Source organism: Cuculus canorus, chromosome 16 (genome assembly GCF_017976375.1).
Source record: "Cuculus canorus isolate bCucCan1 chromosome 16, bCucCan1.pri, whole genome shotgun sequence".
Lineage (NCBI taxonomy): Eukaryota > Metazoa > Chordata > Aves > Cuculiformes > Cuculidae > Cuculus > Cuculus canorus.
This window is the reverse complement of record NC_071416.1, coordinates 17,271,714-17,292,426: the sequence shown is the minus strand read 5'-3', so window position 1 is coordinate 17,292,426 and position 20,713 is coordinate 17,271,714. Positions and strand designations below refer to the sequence as shown.

General features: G+C 40.3%; 1 protein-coding gene across 6 annotated transcripts in view; it reads left to right on the top strand.

The window, feature by feature from the left end:
- EYA2 (EYA transcriptional coactivator and phosphatase 2) overlaps positions 1-20,713 on the top strand; it is a 91,125-nt gene that overhangs the window by 51,048 nt on the left and 19,364 nt on the right. For all 6 annotated transcript variants that reach the window (XM_054081682.1, XM_054081683.1, XM_054081684.1 and 3 more), the window contains 4 exons: positions 8,750-8,817; positions 10,760-10,937; positions 12,533-12,660; positions 13,154-13,237. In XM_054081682.1, the coding sequence (XP_053937657.1) occupies positions 8,750-8,817; positions 10,760-10,937; positions 12,533-12,660; positions 13,154-13,237 (458 nt within the window). The remainder of the gene's footprint in view (positions 1-8,749; positions 8,818-10,759; positions 10,938-12,532; positions 12,661-13,153; positions 13,238-20,713) is intronic.

The window sequence follows — 20,713 nt, the reverse complement described above, 5'->3', positions numbered from 1 at the left end:
ATCTGGATATTCTGGACAAATCATTTTCCAAGAGATGCCTGAATTTCTTGCAACTGTGTGCTAGTTTGCATGTTACATATTCAATATGAGGCCATACATACCTAATTGGCATGAATTGTTCACTCTGCATGCATGAATTTTGCAAAAGAAGTGGCATATTTAATTTTAAGCTTGGTTCTTTAAATACTTAGTGATGAAATATATGGGAAGGGGAAATTTCAATTTATGCTTTGGAACATGGATCACACTTCAGCATACAGATCCATCTAAACTCCCAGAAAATAAGGGAGAGCAAGAGCATGTTCCCAGAAAACTGTCACTCACATGCCTTAGATTTATAAAAGTGAAACCTCAGTAGAAAATGTGTAAACTCTTTCAAAAGCTTCTGCTTCACAGCTGGTTTGCATTAGTTGCAGTCTAAAACTGTGGCAGTAGGGCTGTGTTCCACTCCATGGTGAGTTCAGCAGGGAGAGGCCTCTCTTCAGGAAGGGTCAGACCTCACTTCTTAGAGTGTAAATACAGAGTTCCCCAGAATAACAGCACAGTCTTCCTTTCAAAGATATTTAAACACCAGGGGCTGACCATGCTACGTTTACTTTGTTTTGAAACGAACTGTCTTACAGGAGAGGGAAGTCAAGGGAAGGGGCAGAGGTGTTGACAGTGATGCATTTGTAAGCTGCAAGGATCTGTGCTACAGCTACTCCGGGAGAATGCCCAGCACTAGCTTCTACTATTTACTTTGCTTTTTTGAGGCTTTATTCAGAACTCATTCCTTGGTTATTTTTTAATAAGGAGGGACTTGGGAAGAGGCTATGCTATTGGAAGGAGTAGACGCCAGTGAATGGTCCTGAAGCTAAGGGAACAAATGTGTGTTTATAGGAGAGAAATGGTCTGTGACAGGTTGTCTGTAACTTCTGCTCTGTCCAGGCTCATCAGGGGTTTACTATATCAATGTCTTTGTCCCTGAGGAACAAGCTTAGAGCCTGGTGAGGCTTAAAGCTTGTGTGGGGACACAGGTTCTGTGGCTGAACGGCACTCATGGAAATGCAGAAGTAATGACAAAATTATATTAACTGTAGAGGTGATGGTGGTAGAGCCAAAACCAGGAATCTGAGACAGAGAGTTTACTTTCAAGAGGAGGTTTCACCAGATGGGTATTGGAGAAGGGCTCTGCCCACACCCAGCTGCCTGCTATGAAGAGCTCACATGCACTTCACGAGGCTTCGTTCTTCTAGCTTGTTTCCTAAGTTTGAGTGTCTGTCCAAATCTCTGGGCTTAAGAACTAGTACAGGTAGTTTTAGAAGGATATGCTTGAGTGTAAGATGAGTCATTGGTTCACTGCAGGAAGCATTGAATAAAATTCTGTTGTTGTCCTGTACAAAAGATCAGACCTCATATGAGTAAAGTCTAGCTGGCTGGCTGGGTGTTCACACTGAAACAAAACACATGGGTGCTGCCCAGTGGTGGTGGTGCTGTTTTGTATATCATTGCTGCAACTGTGAGCCTTGCTCATGGATTAGAGTAGGTTAAGAGCTAGGAAAGGTATGAAGGAAGAATAATACTACTAATCTGCATTAGAAGCAGTGAGTTGAGCGTCTTGGCCTCCTACCCAGCATCAGAAGTTTTGGAGGAATAGCAGAAAATGACTACTTTGAAGAATTAGTTCTGCAGATATTTAGGAGGAAATCTTCCCTTGGGGTGAAGACCAGTGTGGGAGGAAGCTTGAGAGTTTTGTTTGCCATCGGGCTGGCAGAAAGTGGCATTGGGGAGATGGAAGCAGGCACGGCGCTCAAGAATGAGAGAAGCAATAATGCAGGGGGTATAGTGGAGGGACTGGATAAAGAAAACAGCTTGTGTGTGGTCTGATGAGGAAATGGGAGCCAGTAGGGAAGAAAAGAGTGATGTTTCCCTGGGCTGCTGCTTGACTGTCTTGGGAGCTTTTGTGGATGTCAGTTAAATACTCAAAACATGGGTTAATGGGCAAAATCAGTTTGGATGTTACAGACTTCTGCTTGTAGATTTAATTTTCATCACTTTTGTAGGATGGTAAATAAAAAAAAAAGCACAGGATTGTTACAGTTTGGGAAATTATGAACTTAGCCTTGGTTATTCAGCTTACAGTGCATTTGGCATAGAATATGCTAAAATGTTATAGATGCTGAACCGAATAATTTATTCGGTATACCTTCTAAGTGTTTTCTTGAAAATACCTAGAAGCAATAGAAGAGCTAGTGTAAAATTACATATAAAAATCTGCATCAAGAAACATCATACCTGCATAGTCAAGCACTTTCAAGTTAGAAAAGATCAGATTCATGATGTTGGTGCAGTCTTGGTGCTGCTTTCTGTTGTATCATTTCCAGGCACTGTGTGAGGTAATACTCTGGTGGAAAAAATACAATGCAGTCATATGGTCAAAAACTGTGATGACATTGGTGAACAAATAAGATCTGATCGTGCTTGTTAGCACAGGCTGTGCAACTCAGAAGTTTCCTAACTGCTGTGCTCTAGTGTGTTCAGCCAAGAGTTACCGTGATTCTCAGTGGTGGGTCGCGAAGTGGAGACATACTGCCCAGATCACTCTCTTCTTTTCCACTGGTATTTAGAGATTCACCTTGCTCAAGGGGAAGGGAATCACTGAAGGCCAGATGACAGTATGGCTGCATGACAGTAGATGTTATAGGGCTAGTTAGATTTTAATGCTGACTTGGGAACTGGAATCTTGTAGCCACTAAACAGCATAGGATGTGGTGAATCCAGCTTTCCTTGTCTTACGACAATACATTGTGATTTCCTTCTATAGCTGCAGGATGGTTTGATAGAAGTGGTTAAAAGGAACACTTTCTCCAAATATAGTAAAATTTAATTGCTTTCCCATGGTTCACATCCTGAGAAAAAATATAAACCATCCCAGCACTTCCAACACTATTGTTGAGCTGAATTGAGCTGTACAGGTGAGCAGACTCAAAAGGGTGGTAAAAGCCAGGCCTTTGAAATTGCTCTGGTCATCACTTGTCAAAGCTCTTTGAGGCTCTGTGGGTTGAGTACTCCCAGAAGCAGGCAGCAGGGCAAGAACTTTGACTCAGGAAAACTATACAGTAAACTGTGTTTTTTATCACTGTTGGAAGTGCCCTCAAACACCTGGTCAGGTTAGCAGGACTGAATGGGATTGTAGAGGTAGATAGTTGGACACCTTTTAAATAGGTTGCATATCAGAGAACATTATCTGCAGGAGATGTTCATACACTTTTGGGAGCAATGTGCTTTGATAGACACTGCTGAATGGCAAGTGCTGTAATACAGAGTCATGTTTTTCATCTAGGTTAATACAGTATGCTCTCCCTATACTGTCTGAACCCTTCCAGACAGAAATACAAGACTGTTTTGGGGGAAGGGCTCATTATGCCTAATGGCAAACAGTTGAGCAAAATGCTGCAAAGTACATATGGGTTGAGTTTTTCTTCTCCTTTAACAGGTAAGATAGTCTTGAAATACCTTCACAGCTGATAGCCATGCAACATTTTATGAGTTTTCTTGCCCAATAAAGGCAGGCAGATGTTGTAGGATTTGGAACCTTACAAGGCACTGGAGTATAGCTGGTGGGAGGTAATTTTGATGAGCGCTTAACCCCTCAGTAAAAAAGTAGCAGCTTGAAAAAAGCAATATTTACTGCAGGAAACATTAGCTTGTCAGAGAGCTAAAGCACTGCAAAGAACCTTTCTGAATGACCATGCAAGTCTTCAGCCAGATGTTCTTCATAGCATAAAGTAACGCACACTCTGCTGGGAGTTAGACTAAGACCTTTCCTTGCATCGCTCACAGTCAGCATTGTTTCCTGTAGGAAAACAGCTTGCTAGTGTAAGAATACACAAGCCATGACATGCAAGCTTGTAAAATACCATGCAATTCAGTTGAACCCTGTAGGCATTTATTTTATTAGTGCTAAGTGATCAAATAATCCTTTGAGAGAACTCTCCCTGGAACCGCTGTGCAATTCATCTACAAGTTAGAGGAAACACTTGGTGTTTCAAGTATACTCAGAAGTGCTCATGGTAGCCACCCGCTGAACAGCCTCATCTCAGTCCGCTGTTCCATCTTTTGAGTGTTCATAGGGTCATAGTTGCTGCTGGCTGTCTCCTCATTCAACTGTGGAGTATTTCATTGAATACTGGACATGTAAACCATCTTTCTTGGTAAGCCATCTGTTGTTCTAAATATTGCAGCTTATTGTCTTTTGAGTAGAGTAGAAGACTTGGAGAACACCTTCTGATGTCAGAGCCCCTCTGACCTGTGAAATGGGAGGATGCAAACCTGATTTTGAAAGCTTGCTGGAGTATTGATCTGAACTACGCCACAGGCCCAGCTTGCCTCTGTAATCATAATTCCCTATGACACCATACTAAGTATTTATTCATAAGCTGAAAGAAAATGTTTTCAGCAATGCCAAAGCTTAGTTCTGCAGGTACTGAAAATAACTGTGAATATTCTGTTATTTTCTTTACTTGCTCTTACATGTAAAGGAGAGGAAGGAATGGAGCCTGTTATTGCAGTGACTAAAAGACAGAAAGGGAGAAACAGAGAGGAAGAAGAATCTGGCATGACAGTTTTTACAGGAGCACAATCCAGATCACACACCATTGAAATTATCATTGGCCATGGCATAGATTAAAATATTTGAATTAAAAAGGGAATTAGGGGAAAATAGCAAATGAAATCCATCTGTATGAGAACAGGAATATTCCATCAATCAGCTCACAAGGAGTTTCTCTGTAGACTCATATGGAGAAGGGCCACATCTGCTAGTCAAGGAAAAGTTGTGGCACTGAATATGTACAGCATGTGCATGCATGCCTTTTATGCTGTGTCTTTTCATGCAAGTGTGTTTGAGATGTACATACTTTGCAGGAACATTTACAGTACCATACATCTGAAGAGCTATCCTTCTATAGAGTTCAGATTGTTTTATTACCAGCTAAATGTTCTTTAAGCTACCTGTGAATGAGGGCATTGTGACATTTAGCAACTGGTTTGATTGAACACAGATGTGAACCGTATTCCATATGGAGAAGATCCAAAGGGAGAGATTCTAGGCTTGTTTCTGATTTGCAAGTAGGCTTTGAATGCACTTACTTCAGATTGAGCTACCAAGATAGGTGGAAACAAATCTCTTGCTTGCACATCTGCAGTATTGCGAATGTAAAACCAGCTGCAGTTTAAGATAGTGTGCTCTCTTCAGAAGTCAGGGAAAAAAGCCAATATATGTGAAAGCAAAAGTCCTGTGGAAATAGGCAGTATTCACTCAGAAATGGGAGGAGACCAGGCATTTATATACATTGCTTTCCAAGATGCTTCATAGATGTGCCCCATTCCGTGTAAGCACCTCTTTCTAATGTCATTCTAGTCTGTGTCTGATAGTACAAGAAGTGCTATTACCTGGCAAAGCATTTGATAAAAATAATTATATGGAGAATAGGGCTAAATTGATAATGCCAGTATGCAGGGTCTGTTGATAGTTTTCCAGTGTTTCTTAAGTGTAAAATGTACTGGTGCAAAACTGAAGTTGTGGCAGAATTCATTTTATTATGGAAGTGTTTATTTCTTATCAATAAATTAGGGAGGAAAAGGAAACATTTGAGGCCAGTTCTGATAGAACTGCTGAATTCTGCAAGGCTGCTCGCAGAAACTGTAATTAGCGAGCCTCATTCTCTGCTCCTGAAAGAGGGTTTATCCTTGTCTTCATTGCCTGTGGTCCTTGTTTGTTTTCCTTCCATTTTTGTGCATTGTTGAAAACATAGTCGTGCCTGTGGAGTAGAACAGGGACTGAGCGATAGGAGTCCCCATGAAACAACTGTAGTCCCCAAGACAGAGGTTAATGTTGAAATGAAGCATTTATGAACCTGAATCTTAAAGAACTTTCTTTTCCATGCAGATAATTGGTTATTTTTTTTTCTCCCAGCTTTTCATCCTTGTTCAACCAGGAAGGAATTCCAGCCTTTTACTAGCTTTGGTTTGTTGTCTCAAGTGTCTTTATGTGTAACTATTCTGCTATAGCAACACTGAGCTGTGAAGAGATACTGAGCTTAGCAGCTCCCAGCGTATACCCCAAGGGGGGGTTGCATTCTCTGGATGTGATGCTGTAGGGACAGAAAAAAGGGTTGGATTTGGTCTCCATTTAGACAAACTGTGCTCAAATGATACTCCTGCTTGGTCAAGATACAATGACGGGAGCACTAATAAGCAAAAAAATCTCTACTGCCAAAATCTGTTTCCAGACCTGTTGAACTTCGGGTTATTGGAGCTACCAGTCTTAAGGACATTCACAAGTATTTAAATATGCAGGTAAAAAAATCAGGAAGTTTAGTTTCTGTCTGTGCATCACAGTCCTTCCTTTTGAAAATCCCCTGGGCGTACGGAGCGAGACTGCAGCAGCCTACAGGGACACCTGAACCAGGACCTGGGTAGCTCAGCTAAAACGGCAGAAATATGTTCTACAAAACCACGGTGCAAAATCCACCACATAGGGTGTAGTCATAGTGTACTGTGGGAGGCTGTGGAATCATTCCCCATCCGCTCACCCCTATTTCTGCCCTCTTCTCCCTGCTCGCATACCCACCCTGTGTGTGCATGGACACACTTGCTTTGCACAGATGGTGCAAAGTTCAGAGTAAGTTCATTCCAGTTGTGCAATTCTCCTTCTTTTTATAATTCTCTGTTTGGAAACCGGGAAGCTATGGTGTCATGTGCAGGTAGCACAGCAATAAACATGTTCTCATCACAATTTACACATAAAGTGTGAGTCCCTCGAGGTAACTCGTCTGTCTCTTGACAGCTTTAATAAAGGATGATGGATTGTTTCTAAATGACAGTTTAGGAGGATCAAAAATTCCCCCCTGTATTGTTTTGAGCTCTGGTGTACAAGAGCTATTCTGTGTTCTGTGAAAGTTGTTTTTGCCTGTAAGCGCTGAGGCTCTATTACTCCTGTTCACAGTGGTGAGAAACACTGTTACCACAGGAATATATTCATCCTGCTGCATACTCGTGACTTTTTAAAAAACTCGGCAGAAAAGCAAAGCCTAGCGTGGGTGGGAAGTGGAGGAATGCCAATAGCTGAATGCGTTATTGTATTCAGCACACTGCTCTGGGCAGTCTCCCCTTATGGGTTGTGGGGAGGAGGAAGGATTGGATACTGATCCACCTCAGAGTTGCCTCTGAGGGATGAATGCCATGAGGAGGCATCACCTGAACCTGCTCACACTGACTCAACTCCCCAGCCAGCATATGCAGGGGGCTTGGGGAGACTCAGGCGTCCGTGTACCTGGCAGTCACCTGCACACACTTTTTCCCCTCTCTGCCCTTTTCTCTTTAAAGATTACATGTGGCAGCAAATTAGTTCTGAAGGGCAGAGTCTTCCCTCTTGTTTCTTTTTGGCTTGATATTTCTTTCTCAGTGCTTGTGCTTTGTAGCTGCACTTGGCAGAGTGGAGTTTGTTCAGCTGTCCATTCCCTAGCTAATCTGATGTCTTAAAATAAAAACAAGCAAGTGGATCTTCGGAGAAGGGTTGCCACATGAAGATGTGCAAAGTGTCATATGGTTAGTACAGCACTGCTCAAAGTCATTCGCATGGTAAGAAATCAGATAATTGAAAAAGGCTGAGTGCCTGATTAGGGCGTGGTCTGATAGTACACGGAGGTCACTAAGAGACGTTCACGCAGCACCACAACCTCTTTCACTGTGGAAGTAGGGGGTCTGAGTGCTCTGAAGCCTGTCATCATCTATTAGGGTAGAATATGGCATAGTCCAGCTTTTGCTTCCTGTATGTGAACAGCCAGGTCTTGGAGCAAGCACTGTTGCAAAACACTGGAAGACGATTTTTAGTATAGATTCTCATGAACCACACAAACTCAAGAGGAAGTTCTCCACCCACGTGGAATGGAAAATTTTGAAACAGAAAACAGCATAGGCTGGAGTTAAACCAAGGCTAGAACTTGCCAGGGGTGCAGGATCTAGAGGATGGGAAGCTTGCAGTTCCCCTACCACTTTCCTGATGGGAGGTAAAGGAGGACTATCCCTATATATCTGTTCTGAATCTTTACTTCTCCACCCATAAAATGTTTGCAGTAATGCTTCTTCCAGCTAAGGAGGCCTGGCTGGATGTCAGCTGCTTTATTTGGGACAGAAGCATGTAAAACTCACCTGTCCATCCTTTCTCTTCCTAATGTCCTAGGATGAAGCAATGTGTTTGCTCCCTGCTGTCCCTGAAATCTCAGTAATATTGTTGTTATTTTTGGGATATTGACAGCAGGGAACAAATTTTCAGTGTCTTCTAAAAATTCTCAGGTACCTGATCCATAAGGACAGATTCCAGGACATACCATGCATGTGTGTGTGGTTGTATATGCAACCTGGGAGGTTTTCCTACTGAAGATGATGATTGAAAATGCTATTCCATCATTTATTGGAAAAAGAAGTAACTGAATTTTAAATTAGGGTTGAATCCTTTCTTTCCAGCTTTGTTTCCCATCTTCTCAAGTGATTGTTTTCATGTATGTAATGATTGTCTCTAAATGCCTTTCAGTAAGCAGACCTCAGTAACAGCGCTAACTCTTTACAGCCCGTATTTGTCGAGATTTGTGATAGGCTTTTTTCTGGTGAGACAGTATTTTACTTCCTGTTAGAAATTATTTCTCTTAATAGATCCTGTTACTTTGATTGCTGGTGTGTTTTATAACCATTATATTCTTTCCCTTAGGCACAACAGGGCTTTACCAGGGAGCCAATGGCCTGGCAAATTCTGCAGGATTCAGTGCTATGCATCAGGTATGGCTCAGCTTTTTTTTTCTTGGTAACCCTGTGACTTATTTTAAACAGCTTGGAGATTGGTAGATCAAAGGGATTATTCTGGTATTTACAGATATTTAAGCAAGGTACTGCCATGTGTTTTGCTGAACACCATTCTACTCTGCTCTTGTGACCTGTCTGGTTGGTGGACTTCTAGATGTCTTGATTAATTTTAGGATGTGTATATCAATGCACACGCTAGCACGGAGTGCAGGCCTTGCAGGAGGAGGATGCCCTGGCAGTCTCTGCCGTGCTGCTGTAGCAGTGCCAAGAGTTTCATCATTCCTCTGCCATCTTACAACTTTCAGACATGTTTTCCATCCTCTACAGAGAGCTCCACTTCTAGGATCTGGTTTTCTGCTGTCTTGGCCTGTGTAATAAATATGAACTATTTGAAAGAGGTGTTGGCAGGCTCTGATGAACACTGAGCCATCTGAGCTGTCTGTGTGCTTCCTTCTTTGAGAATACACCTGTCTGTGGGCTTCATGCTTCAGATACTGTGATAAATGTGTGTATATAAATAAACAGTGTGCATATGTACACAAGACAGATGTTTCGTAGTAGCAAATGGTTCGCCTTGATTGGACCAAGCAAATGAATACCATGTCCCAGAAACTCTGGTTTGTTTCACCAATGATTTCAATTCCTTGTTTGTATGGTGATTGTTGACTTGTATTTTTAGTGACAACAGTGGGCAATTTCTTACTTACTTAAGTTTTGGCTAAAAATGTCAGTATTTGCTGGTAGAAGAGTGTTTGATTGAAGGATGGAGGTTTTCTAAAAAGGGGAATAATGATGGGACTGTTCTCATTATTTTGTGGTATTTTTTAAGAGAAAACAATGAATTTTTCTTGTTTCTTTCTCAGTTTAATTGTTATTGTGACAACTTGAGTCTTTGTTCTTGAGAGCTTCCTGGTGACTGAAAGTTAATGAAATAGGTGTGTCACAAAGATATAAACTGTTAAGGAGGAAAGCGCTTTTATTCCTTCTAAAGATTATTTATTATTTAATTTTATTTAATACCAAAGAATAATTAACATTTCTGAGGAAATAAAAACCTTTTGCTGAAAGGCAATCCCCAGGGCGTGAATACAGTTCTCTAGCTGAAAAAGAAAATAGGTGGACAAGAGCAGGAGTTGCAACTAAAACAGAAAAAAGAACAAATTAAAGCATTTCTTTTAATTGTCCAGAGAGAAGTTTTCTAGTCTATTCCAATGTTGTGCTTCTCACAATAAAAGACCCTGTGAGGATAATGGTGTGAACTTTGTTTGAGAGCCTTAAAATCAAGACAAATAGGTTTGTGTTACTTCAGCCTCTCAAGGTCACTTGCACCTCATATATTTAGTTTATTTTGCTGTATGTAAGGCATCTCACTCAGGCATTTAGTTATTGCTGAGACAGTTGGACAATCTCAACTGTGAACACTTCTGCAAAACAATTGCTATTTTTTTTCATCATTTTTGTAACCTGTTCTAACAGCCAGTCAGAAAATGTTGCTGGTCATGGGAAAATGCAGCCCGCTTTGCCCCTTCCCTCACCCAAGTATTTGTTCTGTTCTTCTCATTTCTTAGGTATTTTGTTGTTTACAGAGACCAAGTGTTCCATCACAGTCTTTATCAGAAAGCCACTCTACTACACTCCAGAACAAAATCATTGAATACAATGTAATACAAAATGATTCACCATTGATAACTACAATCCTTCAGAAAAAACACAACTTGCCTGATTTCTGACCTCATGTTGATTGTGATAAAATAGGCGTGTATGTAGGATCATTAGTGAATGAAAAATGGTTCTGTAGTGAAATATTCCTGAGCCATGACTTGCTGCATGCATAGTTAACACTGCCTTTGTGGTGCTTTACTCGTTTATCTGATAAAACCAGATACACAGAAGTTAAATGTTTCTTCCTTCCCCAAAGGAATACTCATCGTATCCAAGTTTTCCTCAAAGCCAGTACTCGCAGTATTACAGCTCCTCCTACAATTCTCCGTATGTATCTGCAAACAGCATCAGCCCCTCGGCCATCCCAACCTCCACTTACTCTCTGCAGGAGTCTTCTCACAATATCACCAGTCAGAGCACAGAATCGCTGTCTGGTAGGTGCATCGCTTCTGTTTTCAGTGTGGCAGACTCAGCCACCTGTAGACATAAACCCTATAACCTTGCTGTTGGAATTTTTTTAAATGCGTATATTTACATGGATAAATCAGATATCCTAGCACATAATAGTTCTGCTTACAAGATGCAACACAGAGTTTTTGGAAGCGATTAGAACGTCCAACCTGTCATTTTCATGAGTATACAAGGTTTGGTCTTCTCTAAAGGTAGTACAGAAAGATAAAACAATTACATGCAAAGCCCGGATCAGTACTGAGGGCTAACACAGGTAGCAGTGAGTTCAAAACAAGTAGCCATGCTCTGAAAAAGCACCAGAGTTTCCTGATTGCCTGATGACTTTTTAGTCCATGTCTCTCTTAAGATTTCTGTTGACCTTTTATGGACTTAGAAGTACATCAAGAGGAAGTTCCTCCTTAAAAATTAACACAAACTGTTTGTCTAAGTTGAAAGTTCAAAATCAGTTTCATGCAAAAAGGCTGCAAAATTTGTGGCCTCTTTGAGTGCTTAATTTTTAAAGTCTCAAAGCTTGAATGGTTGATGGAATTACTGAGGGGTTATGATGCTCCAATGTACTGTTCAAGCACAATCTTCAGATATCACTTCCCTACTAAAGTTTTCATTGGCATGCAATAACATTTACATAAAACGCCACATAATTTGTGGATGATCACAATATACGCCCATTGTAGGTCTGCTGCCTTATGAAACAAATCTGAACATCTGTGGTTGCTCTAAAAGAAAAATAAACTAATATTGTTTTTTAAAAAGAAGTGATCACAGACTGCTCTAAAAGCAGTTGGAGGATTTTCTGTTCCTTAGATCTTATCTCAGCCTTTTTGAGAAAGAGTGATTTCAAAAAGGCTTGTTAGGCACAATCCAAGCTTCTCTGAAGAAGGAATATGGTTATTCTAGGAAGCTGGAGAGGGCACAACTTAGCAAGGTGAAAAGAAAAATATATTTGGAAAGGATTTGTAATGTAAGGTAAGTGAAATCCAGACAGGTTTGTGAAACTCAAGCCAATTGAAACAGATACTTTATACAAGGGAAGTTCACCTCTGACTGTCTCAGTTATTTCTATTATACTATGCTCTGTGAAATGGAATATGGCTAAATAGGCTAATTCTGTATTTTTAAATAAAAGTTAATGTTGAAAGTATATTTTTAATCGTGAGCATTTATCAAATTTAAAAAAAAAAACGCAAATTTTTTTTCAGAAGTTGAATTGATCTTGGCTTCCTGTTCCATTGCCTTTCTAATTTCTCTCTTGAGAAACGGGAGGAGTAAAATTCAAAAAGCTGTTTTTTACAGTGAAAAATATAAGGTTTTTGAAATGACACTTCCATTTTAAAATAGTAAATATATAGGTTTGGTGGTTTTTTTAGAATTGTTTTAACAAAACTTAGGAGTTAAAAGTTATTTCTCTTATCAATGTCAGCTATTGACATGAAAAGAGGAAGATTTTCTGATGGTGTTTTCACAGTGTTTCAGGTGCTCTCCATTAAAAGGTTTCATGCTTTATTTAAATTATACAGTGCAAAGTAGGTTTACAATGGAATTTCTTTTTTCATAAAAGGGGAATATTCAACAACACCAGCAAAAGATATAGAAACAGACAGACATCACAGAGGGTCAGATGGCAAGGTACGAGCCCGGTCAAAAAGAAGCAACGATCCTTCCCCTACTGCTGACAGTGAGATTGAGGTAATAACTTTAATTTATATTCCCTTAATAAATCCAGCAAAGATGAACCTTTGCATCTATTAGCAAATCCCACCAACAGACCAGTGAGTGTTAAGAGCCAGAATAAAATCAGTAATACAGTTGAGTCTATATACGTATGTAGTCAAAATAATTGCTCTATTTCTGTATTATCAGCTTCTCCAATGTTCTTCATATGTGTTTTCTTTTTTCCTTCAGGCTTTTTATAAGTCCGCTGTTTTGTTCCCCTGACTTGATAAGCAACAGGGGATTTCTGTGGTTGTTAAGAGAGCAGACTCTCAGCACACACATAGTTCCATAATTCCTGATGTTTCATTTTGCCTGCTTTCATAAAGCGTCTACAGTCAGTGCTCCAAGTGGGTTTGAGATCTTAAAAAGCTCCAGTCCAACAGGACATACTTCCTGACTGAACGAATTCTTGCAGTTGCTTAATATGTAACTATATTTCTTTTTTCCACCCCGTCTGTCATCACAGCGTGTGTTTGTGTGGGATTTGGATGAGACGATAATTATTTTTCACTCCTTACTCACGGGAACCTTTGCATCCAGATATGGGAAGGTAAAATTTAATTTTTTTAGCATTACTGCTTGTCCAGCCAAATTGCATCGGGAACTGTGGGGGCAGCTAATGAGACAGCTTTTCAAACAGATGCTGCCGATTTGATTCAGACACATTTGTGTAAATATATCCTGTGGCATTTCCTTCTAACATGTGAAAATTTAATTTACCTCCCTTTCATGTTGCAAGTAGCTTCTTGTTTTTCAAAAGCTTGTGTTGTTCAGCTGCTGCTAGGTAGGACATCAGGATGTTCTTTCAATGTCTGTCTTCTTCAAGAAAGAGCCTATGGAGCAGCCAGACAGCATTAACTTTAGCCTGAATGAGGTAACACATTTTTTGTTAAACCGGTGTTTTCTTACGAATCTCAGACAATTTCCAAGAGAGATTTTCTCTTGATCAGTCTAGGTTGCCACGAATACTTCCCACATGTCTGCTGAAGCTTAGATTTTTAAGGGGTTTTAGGAAATGTATCTTTAGATATCCATACTTTAAACACTCCCTTTGAAATGCAGGCAATTCCATTTTTGTAGGTAACGCTCTCTGTGGCTGAACAGGCTGAACTTGGGTGTTAAGGAGAAAAGCTGGCTCTTGGGTTTAGTAACATGTGCTTCAATTTCTTCCTACGGCAGCTTTTTATGATAAACACTTAAGTCACTTGGAATTACTGAATGTCAAACACTTTTAAATGGGTAGGAAAAAAGACAATATCATTACCTAATTAAAGGTGGATGACCTAGTTGGCAGCTGTTCCCACACATGGCTTTGAACAGTCAGCTTCATCAGGAGACTGGAAAATAACCCTGCTTCTCTCTAGAAAGCAGAAATATGATTTGACATCATTTCATGACTTTACCAGCTGTACTTGTTTTACGATGGTTATAACAAGCTGAATGTGTAATTAGTAAGATAGATTTATTGTTTGCTGTTAGATGTGCACAGTTGTAAAGGATATAAAATGGTGTTTGTGGTGTGGAAGTCTACTGCAGCACTTGGAATGCTGCTAACACTTCTAACAGCACCCTCTGAAAACCAAGCATGTGTTTCCAAGCAGGGATTTATTCAGACCCATGTTGTACAAGGTAATTGAAGCAGTTGCTTTTCCCAGGAAACATAATGAACGAGGCAGGGTGAGGTATACATGTGTAAGTTCAAACCTGCTGCCTGCAAAAACCAGAAAGAATTAAGCAGTATCAGGAAACATAAACTTACTCTGTGTGGCTCTGCTACGTGGTCATGCTTAGCATTGGGGAGGGGCTGCAGTATGCGTATGGAGAATTCCCCTATCCCCTAATGGTCTCTGTCCTAGGATAAAACGTGCAAAGCAGATGCCTTCATCTGCAGCCTCCTGCACAAGTTTATAAGGTGTGGGTTTGGGATCTGCTACGTGGGGGCAGATCGTGATCGACCAAGGGGTGATGGACATGTGGAGGTGAGGAGCAGCCCTGCCACCACAGTACAGGTGAGCTCTTGCTGATGGGCTGCCACAAAGGCAGAAGCTGCTGTCTCCAGAGCAGCTGGTGTGAGGATGAAATAGGGTTAGGAAGTGGAGCCAGAAAGGGTTTATCAAACCAGTCACCAGTGGCCAAGCTGTTACTGTTGGCCATGGGAGCAGTGATAGGCCAAGACAGGGAACTCATGAGAAGCAGCCTGCAAAGGCGACTAGGGAGAGAGGAAAATAGCAAAATGAAAAGTCGGGGGATTGTCTGCTTCAGAAGGCCCTTTAAGATACAAAATGACAAACTTCTGTTGGCTGTTTCCTTTATACAAGTGTAAAAAAATATACAAACTTTAATATACAACCGGGTCTTCAAGAAACTTCTTTAGAAGAATTTTTTTTTCCTAGTTCTTCATTTGTTTCATCAGTATTAAATTCCTCAGGGCTTTCCTATAAGGGAAATGATTGTGTTATAAAAGTCTTATAGGCTAACAGCTTGATCCAAAGACAGTCAGAGGCTTTGGTGGGCTTTGGAACAGACCTTAAACCAAGAGGGAAATACAGCACACTCAGACAGGCTGTCCTGGGAACAGTTAAATAGTAACGCAATTCAAAAATGTTTAAGTGAGCTGAACTATCAGGTACAAGTGAAGTAGTGAGCCAGAGGTTAATAGAGTTTCAGAATCTCTTACTTGAATACTGTAGGAAGTGTTAATTTCAAAGTAAATTAAGTATCAACGCCTAAAATTCTTATTTTTGCTCATCATTTATCATAAAAGAATCGTGTGCCTGTAACTAGACATGCATGTGCTTTGAATCAAATCTCACGCGTGGAGGTCTTTGTTCTGTATGACTTTCTTCTGAAAAAGTGTCAGTATGATACTGGGACATTAATGTTGGTTAGGGGAATAGTGAAGCCGATATAAACTGTGTTGCCTTGGTAGAGCTGCTGTGCAGCCACTCAGAAGAATTAGACTATGAAGTTGATCAGGTTGAAGAATAGCACCTCTTTCTGGGATGGCTTTTCTGGGAAGAGGGGAGGAGGAACATCAACCATAGCTTCAGAGATTTGGGTCTAAACTCCTGTGTTCTTTAGTTCCAAATCTCAAGTGGTTCTGGGTGTTTTTCCTTCCTTGCTGATGCAGCAATCGGGAGCTGTCCAAACAAATTTGATTTGGGGAAAAAACGGAAAAAGAGGGGGGGAAACTTGACAAAAAATGTTATCAATGGTAGTTGTATTATTAGTAGTCATTAATGCTTCAATGTATTTTCTGATCTGATTTCATGTGTATATTCTCTTTGTTTGGTTTCTGAGGGAGACCTCTACAGTCCATGCCATAGATATGGGCTCTTCAGAGCATGGACAGTTCATCTCAGGTGTTCATAGGATAATTTCCTCACAGTATTAATAGAAATTAAAACACTAAATTTACTCAAGGTGGAAGCATGAATTAATAGCCCAGCCTAGGATGCTCCTTTTTTTGTCCCCTCTCTGCTCTGTCCTATGGATTACATATTCATCAGACATTTGTTCTTAATGTCTTTCCCATACAGTCACTGCAGTGTAACCTTTATAGTGGCAGTCAGAATGGCCTGCAAATTCCCATCTTCTTCTGCTTTCTTGCCCATGGTTGAATGGTTGCCTACCTGCACAAACATACAGGGTCACGGTCTAAGTGATCCGGGGCAGCAAAGCTGTCAAACTCAAGGAAATCTCTCCACCCTTTGGTTTCTCAGCAGGAGGCCCTCTGAAAAGAAAAGGCAAAAAAAAGTTCCATAGGCAGTTAACCCTGGATAATATGTTTGGGGGGTTTAGAAACCTGTTCTGCAGGCTTCTGATCACTGTATGGGTGCAGAATACTTACCTGTGCCTAGAGACCACAACAGACCATCATTATAGTTTAATGTTCTGTCCACCCAGCCCTTTTACCCTTCAGGCATGTATAATAGAGCTCCCATTCAACAGGAAGATGGCTGCAGTCTTTACTATCTGCCTGCCAAATCCCTGACTAAATATAATGGGAAAAACGGTTCAAAATCTGTAGCAGTGCTGCTGGGGTTTCACATGAGTTGGGTAAAAGTCAAGGGGCTTTGGCCATTTGTTTGAAGCAGCGAGACGCAATACAGAAAGACTCTTTTGGTGGTATTAATTCAGACACAATAAAAAGAGATTGCAAGCACTCCTGTGCCAAAAAAAATCATGAGTCTATTCCCCTTTCCCTGACTGAGATATTTGCAGGCTTGTTCCATAATCTGTTTTGTCAAAAGCATTAAAAAGCTTTTAAATTTCACCTCTTTCAGTCCAAGAAATTTCAGCATTCTATTGCAGATTTGTTCTCACACTTTTCAAAGGACTGGTATTGATAAAAAAGGGGCACTTTTATTGCTTTTGTATTTCATAAGGGGCAGCGTTAGATTTAGCTAGGTTGTAAGCAGACAGGTATCAGTGCGAAAGAGAGAGCGCATGCACTGGAGTTTCCAGCCTGGGTGAACATGGGCTTTACCTCTCAGATGAGGGACTTGCTGGTGGCACAGGCATGTGAAAGACCAGGAGAGGGTCCTCCAGTGAGACCGAGGCCTCAAGTCCTTCTGGCAGAGTAGCTAAAACTGCTGCAGTTGAGGACAGGACATAAGTGTTTTTTTCTAGCATTTGAAGCAAATGTGATAGTGGCTGTATGTTTGCTGTCCGTGAACTGGGCTGTCTTGTTCTCACCAGAAATGATGTGGTGGATCTAAGAAACCTTATTCCTCAAATATTTTCCTTTTAAGTGAATTATAATTTCCAATTAAAAAAAAAAAAAAAAAAGTCATTGAAGAGTTCCTGCGTGGCTCTACTCAAGTTCCCTGTAAAACCCTGTTGTTTTTTTTTTTTTGGTTGGTTGTTTTTTTCCTGCTTTCATAGATTGCTTCAAGTAGGTTGTGCTTTTCCCTGTTTTGTTGTCTCTCAGGACCCTAAAGCCAGGACCCAAGTGAAACACCACAGAGATTTAATCAAATCTGATGGTGATTCACGTTTCTAATGGCTGAATCTGTCCTTTACTACTTCACAAACTGAGAAGGAATAAAACCCCATTTTATTGCTTGACTGTTAAAAACTATTTGTAGAAGTTGCTAAGGTTCAAATCAAAAGCACCCTCCCTTGAGAACTATTAGTTAATTCTAAGTGCCATAGCGTTGCTTTTTTTTCTTCTCCCCTTGCTTGAGATGTGGCCTTATATCACTACTGCTGTTCAAACATCTGAGAGTTTTCCATTCCTTTGACAAACATGAGCCAAAGTGCTTAAGGACATCTGTTTATTTTATTTCTTTAATGAGAAAACCTTCCAATTTCTTACTGGCTCAGCTGTGTTTATTTACATTTTGTTAGTCATATGTGTGGGGCACCTTGGGACATTAAAAACCTGCAGAGGCCTATGCTGAGGGCTGCTAGCAGGCATCCTGGTCAGAAAGACAGAATAAGCCCTTCCTAAGGAAAACACAGTCCTTGGAACTCCATAAAATAGATTTTCAAAACAAATAGAGCCTAATTCACTCAGTAGATCATGGATTAAGTCAAGATGAATACAATTTGGAAAGGATTTTCTGAGGAAGTTGGAGATTTTTTTACCCACTGGAGGCTAAACCTTGTGTTTAATGCCTTTTTAAGTTAAATTAAAAAAGCATTCAATCTCTGCAGGTAATAAAAAAGTCTGTTACTTTAGACATGCTGCTATATCAATTATTAGTTCATTATTGGAGAGAAGGGAGTAAATAATTCCAGCCATTCGATTATTTCCAGTGTGTATTTCGGGAGCAAACATCTGTGATTGTCATCTGTACTGGCTGATGAAAAGCAGCGGCAGAAACAGCAAAACCAGATCCACAACAGCTTAGAGGGTGGGCATGGGAGATGCTCTGAGCTCCTGTAGATGTAACCTCTTGTACCAGAGCTTAGGTGAGCAGAAGGTCTTCTAAGCAAAGTGCACGTGTGGCATTTGGAAGTATTAAAGGATTATTTTTGACATAAAATATATATCAGAAACAATGCTGTATTGTCAAACAAGCATTGGTAAGGGGAACCTGCTTTCCAGGTGAATATGAAAAGATATCTGAAGAAAAGGGTTTAAATCTAGCATGGATTTTTTACAAGGTCACACTGTGGTGACTGTACATGCTATTAATTTAACTTTGGTAGACTGTCTAATAAACCTGGATATTTTTTAGGTGAAACAACATGTTGTCATTTGGGTGGGGGGAAGTTTAGAGCCTGAAGAGCCAAGTGATTCTATTTAAAAAGGACAATCCTTTTCTAAAAGATCTGAAGTGTAGTCACTTAAATTAAGTCACTTCTGAAAATTAGTTTCAGCTCCTGAGCTATTTTTTTCACATGAAACAATTTTTCTCACAAATACCCATTCTCTCACATAAAAAGCTCTGAGAAGCTAGGTCTAAAGTGTAGCCTGGGTCTGTTAAAAAGAGAAAATTGCAGGCTAAGCTACTTAAGTGTAGTAGAACAGCTAAATGTGTGCAGTTCCTCAAAATGGTGTAGACTTACTTGAACTAGAACTGGTGCACGTGGTTAATCTCCCCTTGTTATGTGAAAGGCTTGTTCATGTCTCAAATTCTGGTTGAGGTGTAAAATGTTAAAGCCAAAGAATAATTATTCTCACGGACTGGTTTTGTTCAAACATGTGGCCCAGGCATTTGTATCTTTGCTTTTTTTGTTGTTTTTTTTTTTATCAGTACTATTATTATTTTTATACTACAACCAAGCTGGTCCATTTTCCAGGAGTTTCCAAGTAATTAAACATAATTAAAACTATTAAATTCTTTCTTTCGGTGACAACTTTATTATTAACAGCTAACCACAAGGAGGAGACTTAACTTAGAAAGCCCTTGATTGTATACTAATCCGTGTCTCACCTCTGGCTGACACCTGTGGCAGATAAACCCTATAGAATAGGAGTTAGATGAATACACTTAATTAATACTTTCTTCCTTGTAGAAAAGTAATTATTTGCTCATGGCATAAACAGGTATTTGGCAGGGATTTAAAGAGACTGATTAGTTTTAAATACTAAGGCTTTATTTTGTGTGTTTTTTAAAGCTGGGGGGAGGTCTGAATCCAAGATCCACGCTCAGAATGACTTTGTCCGAACATTTTGAATGTCGAGTTAATTGGCACGTTGCTGAATAGAAGCGGAGTCAGACAACAAGCTGATTTGTCATCTGTCTCAAAGGAGCCAGCTTTGCCCCTTTGCTAATGGCCTGCATGTCTGAACAGGGTACCTGTAAGGCAGAGGCTTGGGATGGGCTTTGGAACCAGGATCAGCAGCAAGAGCGACTTGCACTTGAGCGATTGCCAGAGATAAGTCTGCTTCTCTGTTCCTTTCAAAATTACAGTGTGCGAGAGGGGGGAGCGGGCTGTGGACATCCAGCCAAGTGGATTAGTAGTAGCTGCAGGTGTTAACAAATACATGTCTTTTTAATGCATACTCTAGGGCAAGTATAAGCAGTTCATGAAAAATCAATCTCGGTGTTTAAGGAGAGGAGTGGTAGAAGGTTTTGATAGAGCCATTTGGGAGGATGCTGACAGTGCAATTTGAAGTGTCGCTGCATTGCACATGGGCTTTTTATGTAGGTAACGCCAGTACCTTTAATAGCAAAGATATGGCAAAGCAGGCTTCTGTGCGGGTTAGCTTCTGAATTTAGTGCATGCTGCGACATACTTGCAGCTTTTTTGTACCCACATTTGGCAGCTTAAAGCTAATTTGGCTGTGCCTACACATTCTATATTCCCTTTCTTTGCTAAGATATAGACTAGTGAGAGTTTCAGATGGAGTGATCCAACCAAATTTCACACTTTAACCAATGCTGTAATAGTGAAGTATTTGTTCTTTGCTTACCTCCAGTTTTTGTGGAAATCATCTGTAAGCAAAATAGACTGAAAGGCTGTTCAACAAGGTCCTTTTAGCCATTTTCTGTCATCCTGTTAGTCAAAATGAAGGGACAAAATGAGAACAGAAATAGAAATTAATTTTAGGCAAGTTCTTATTAGCTTG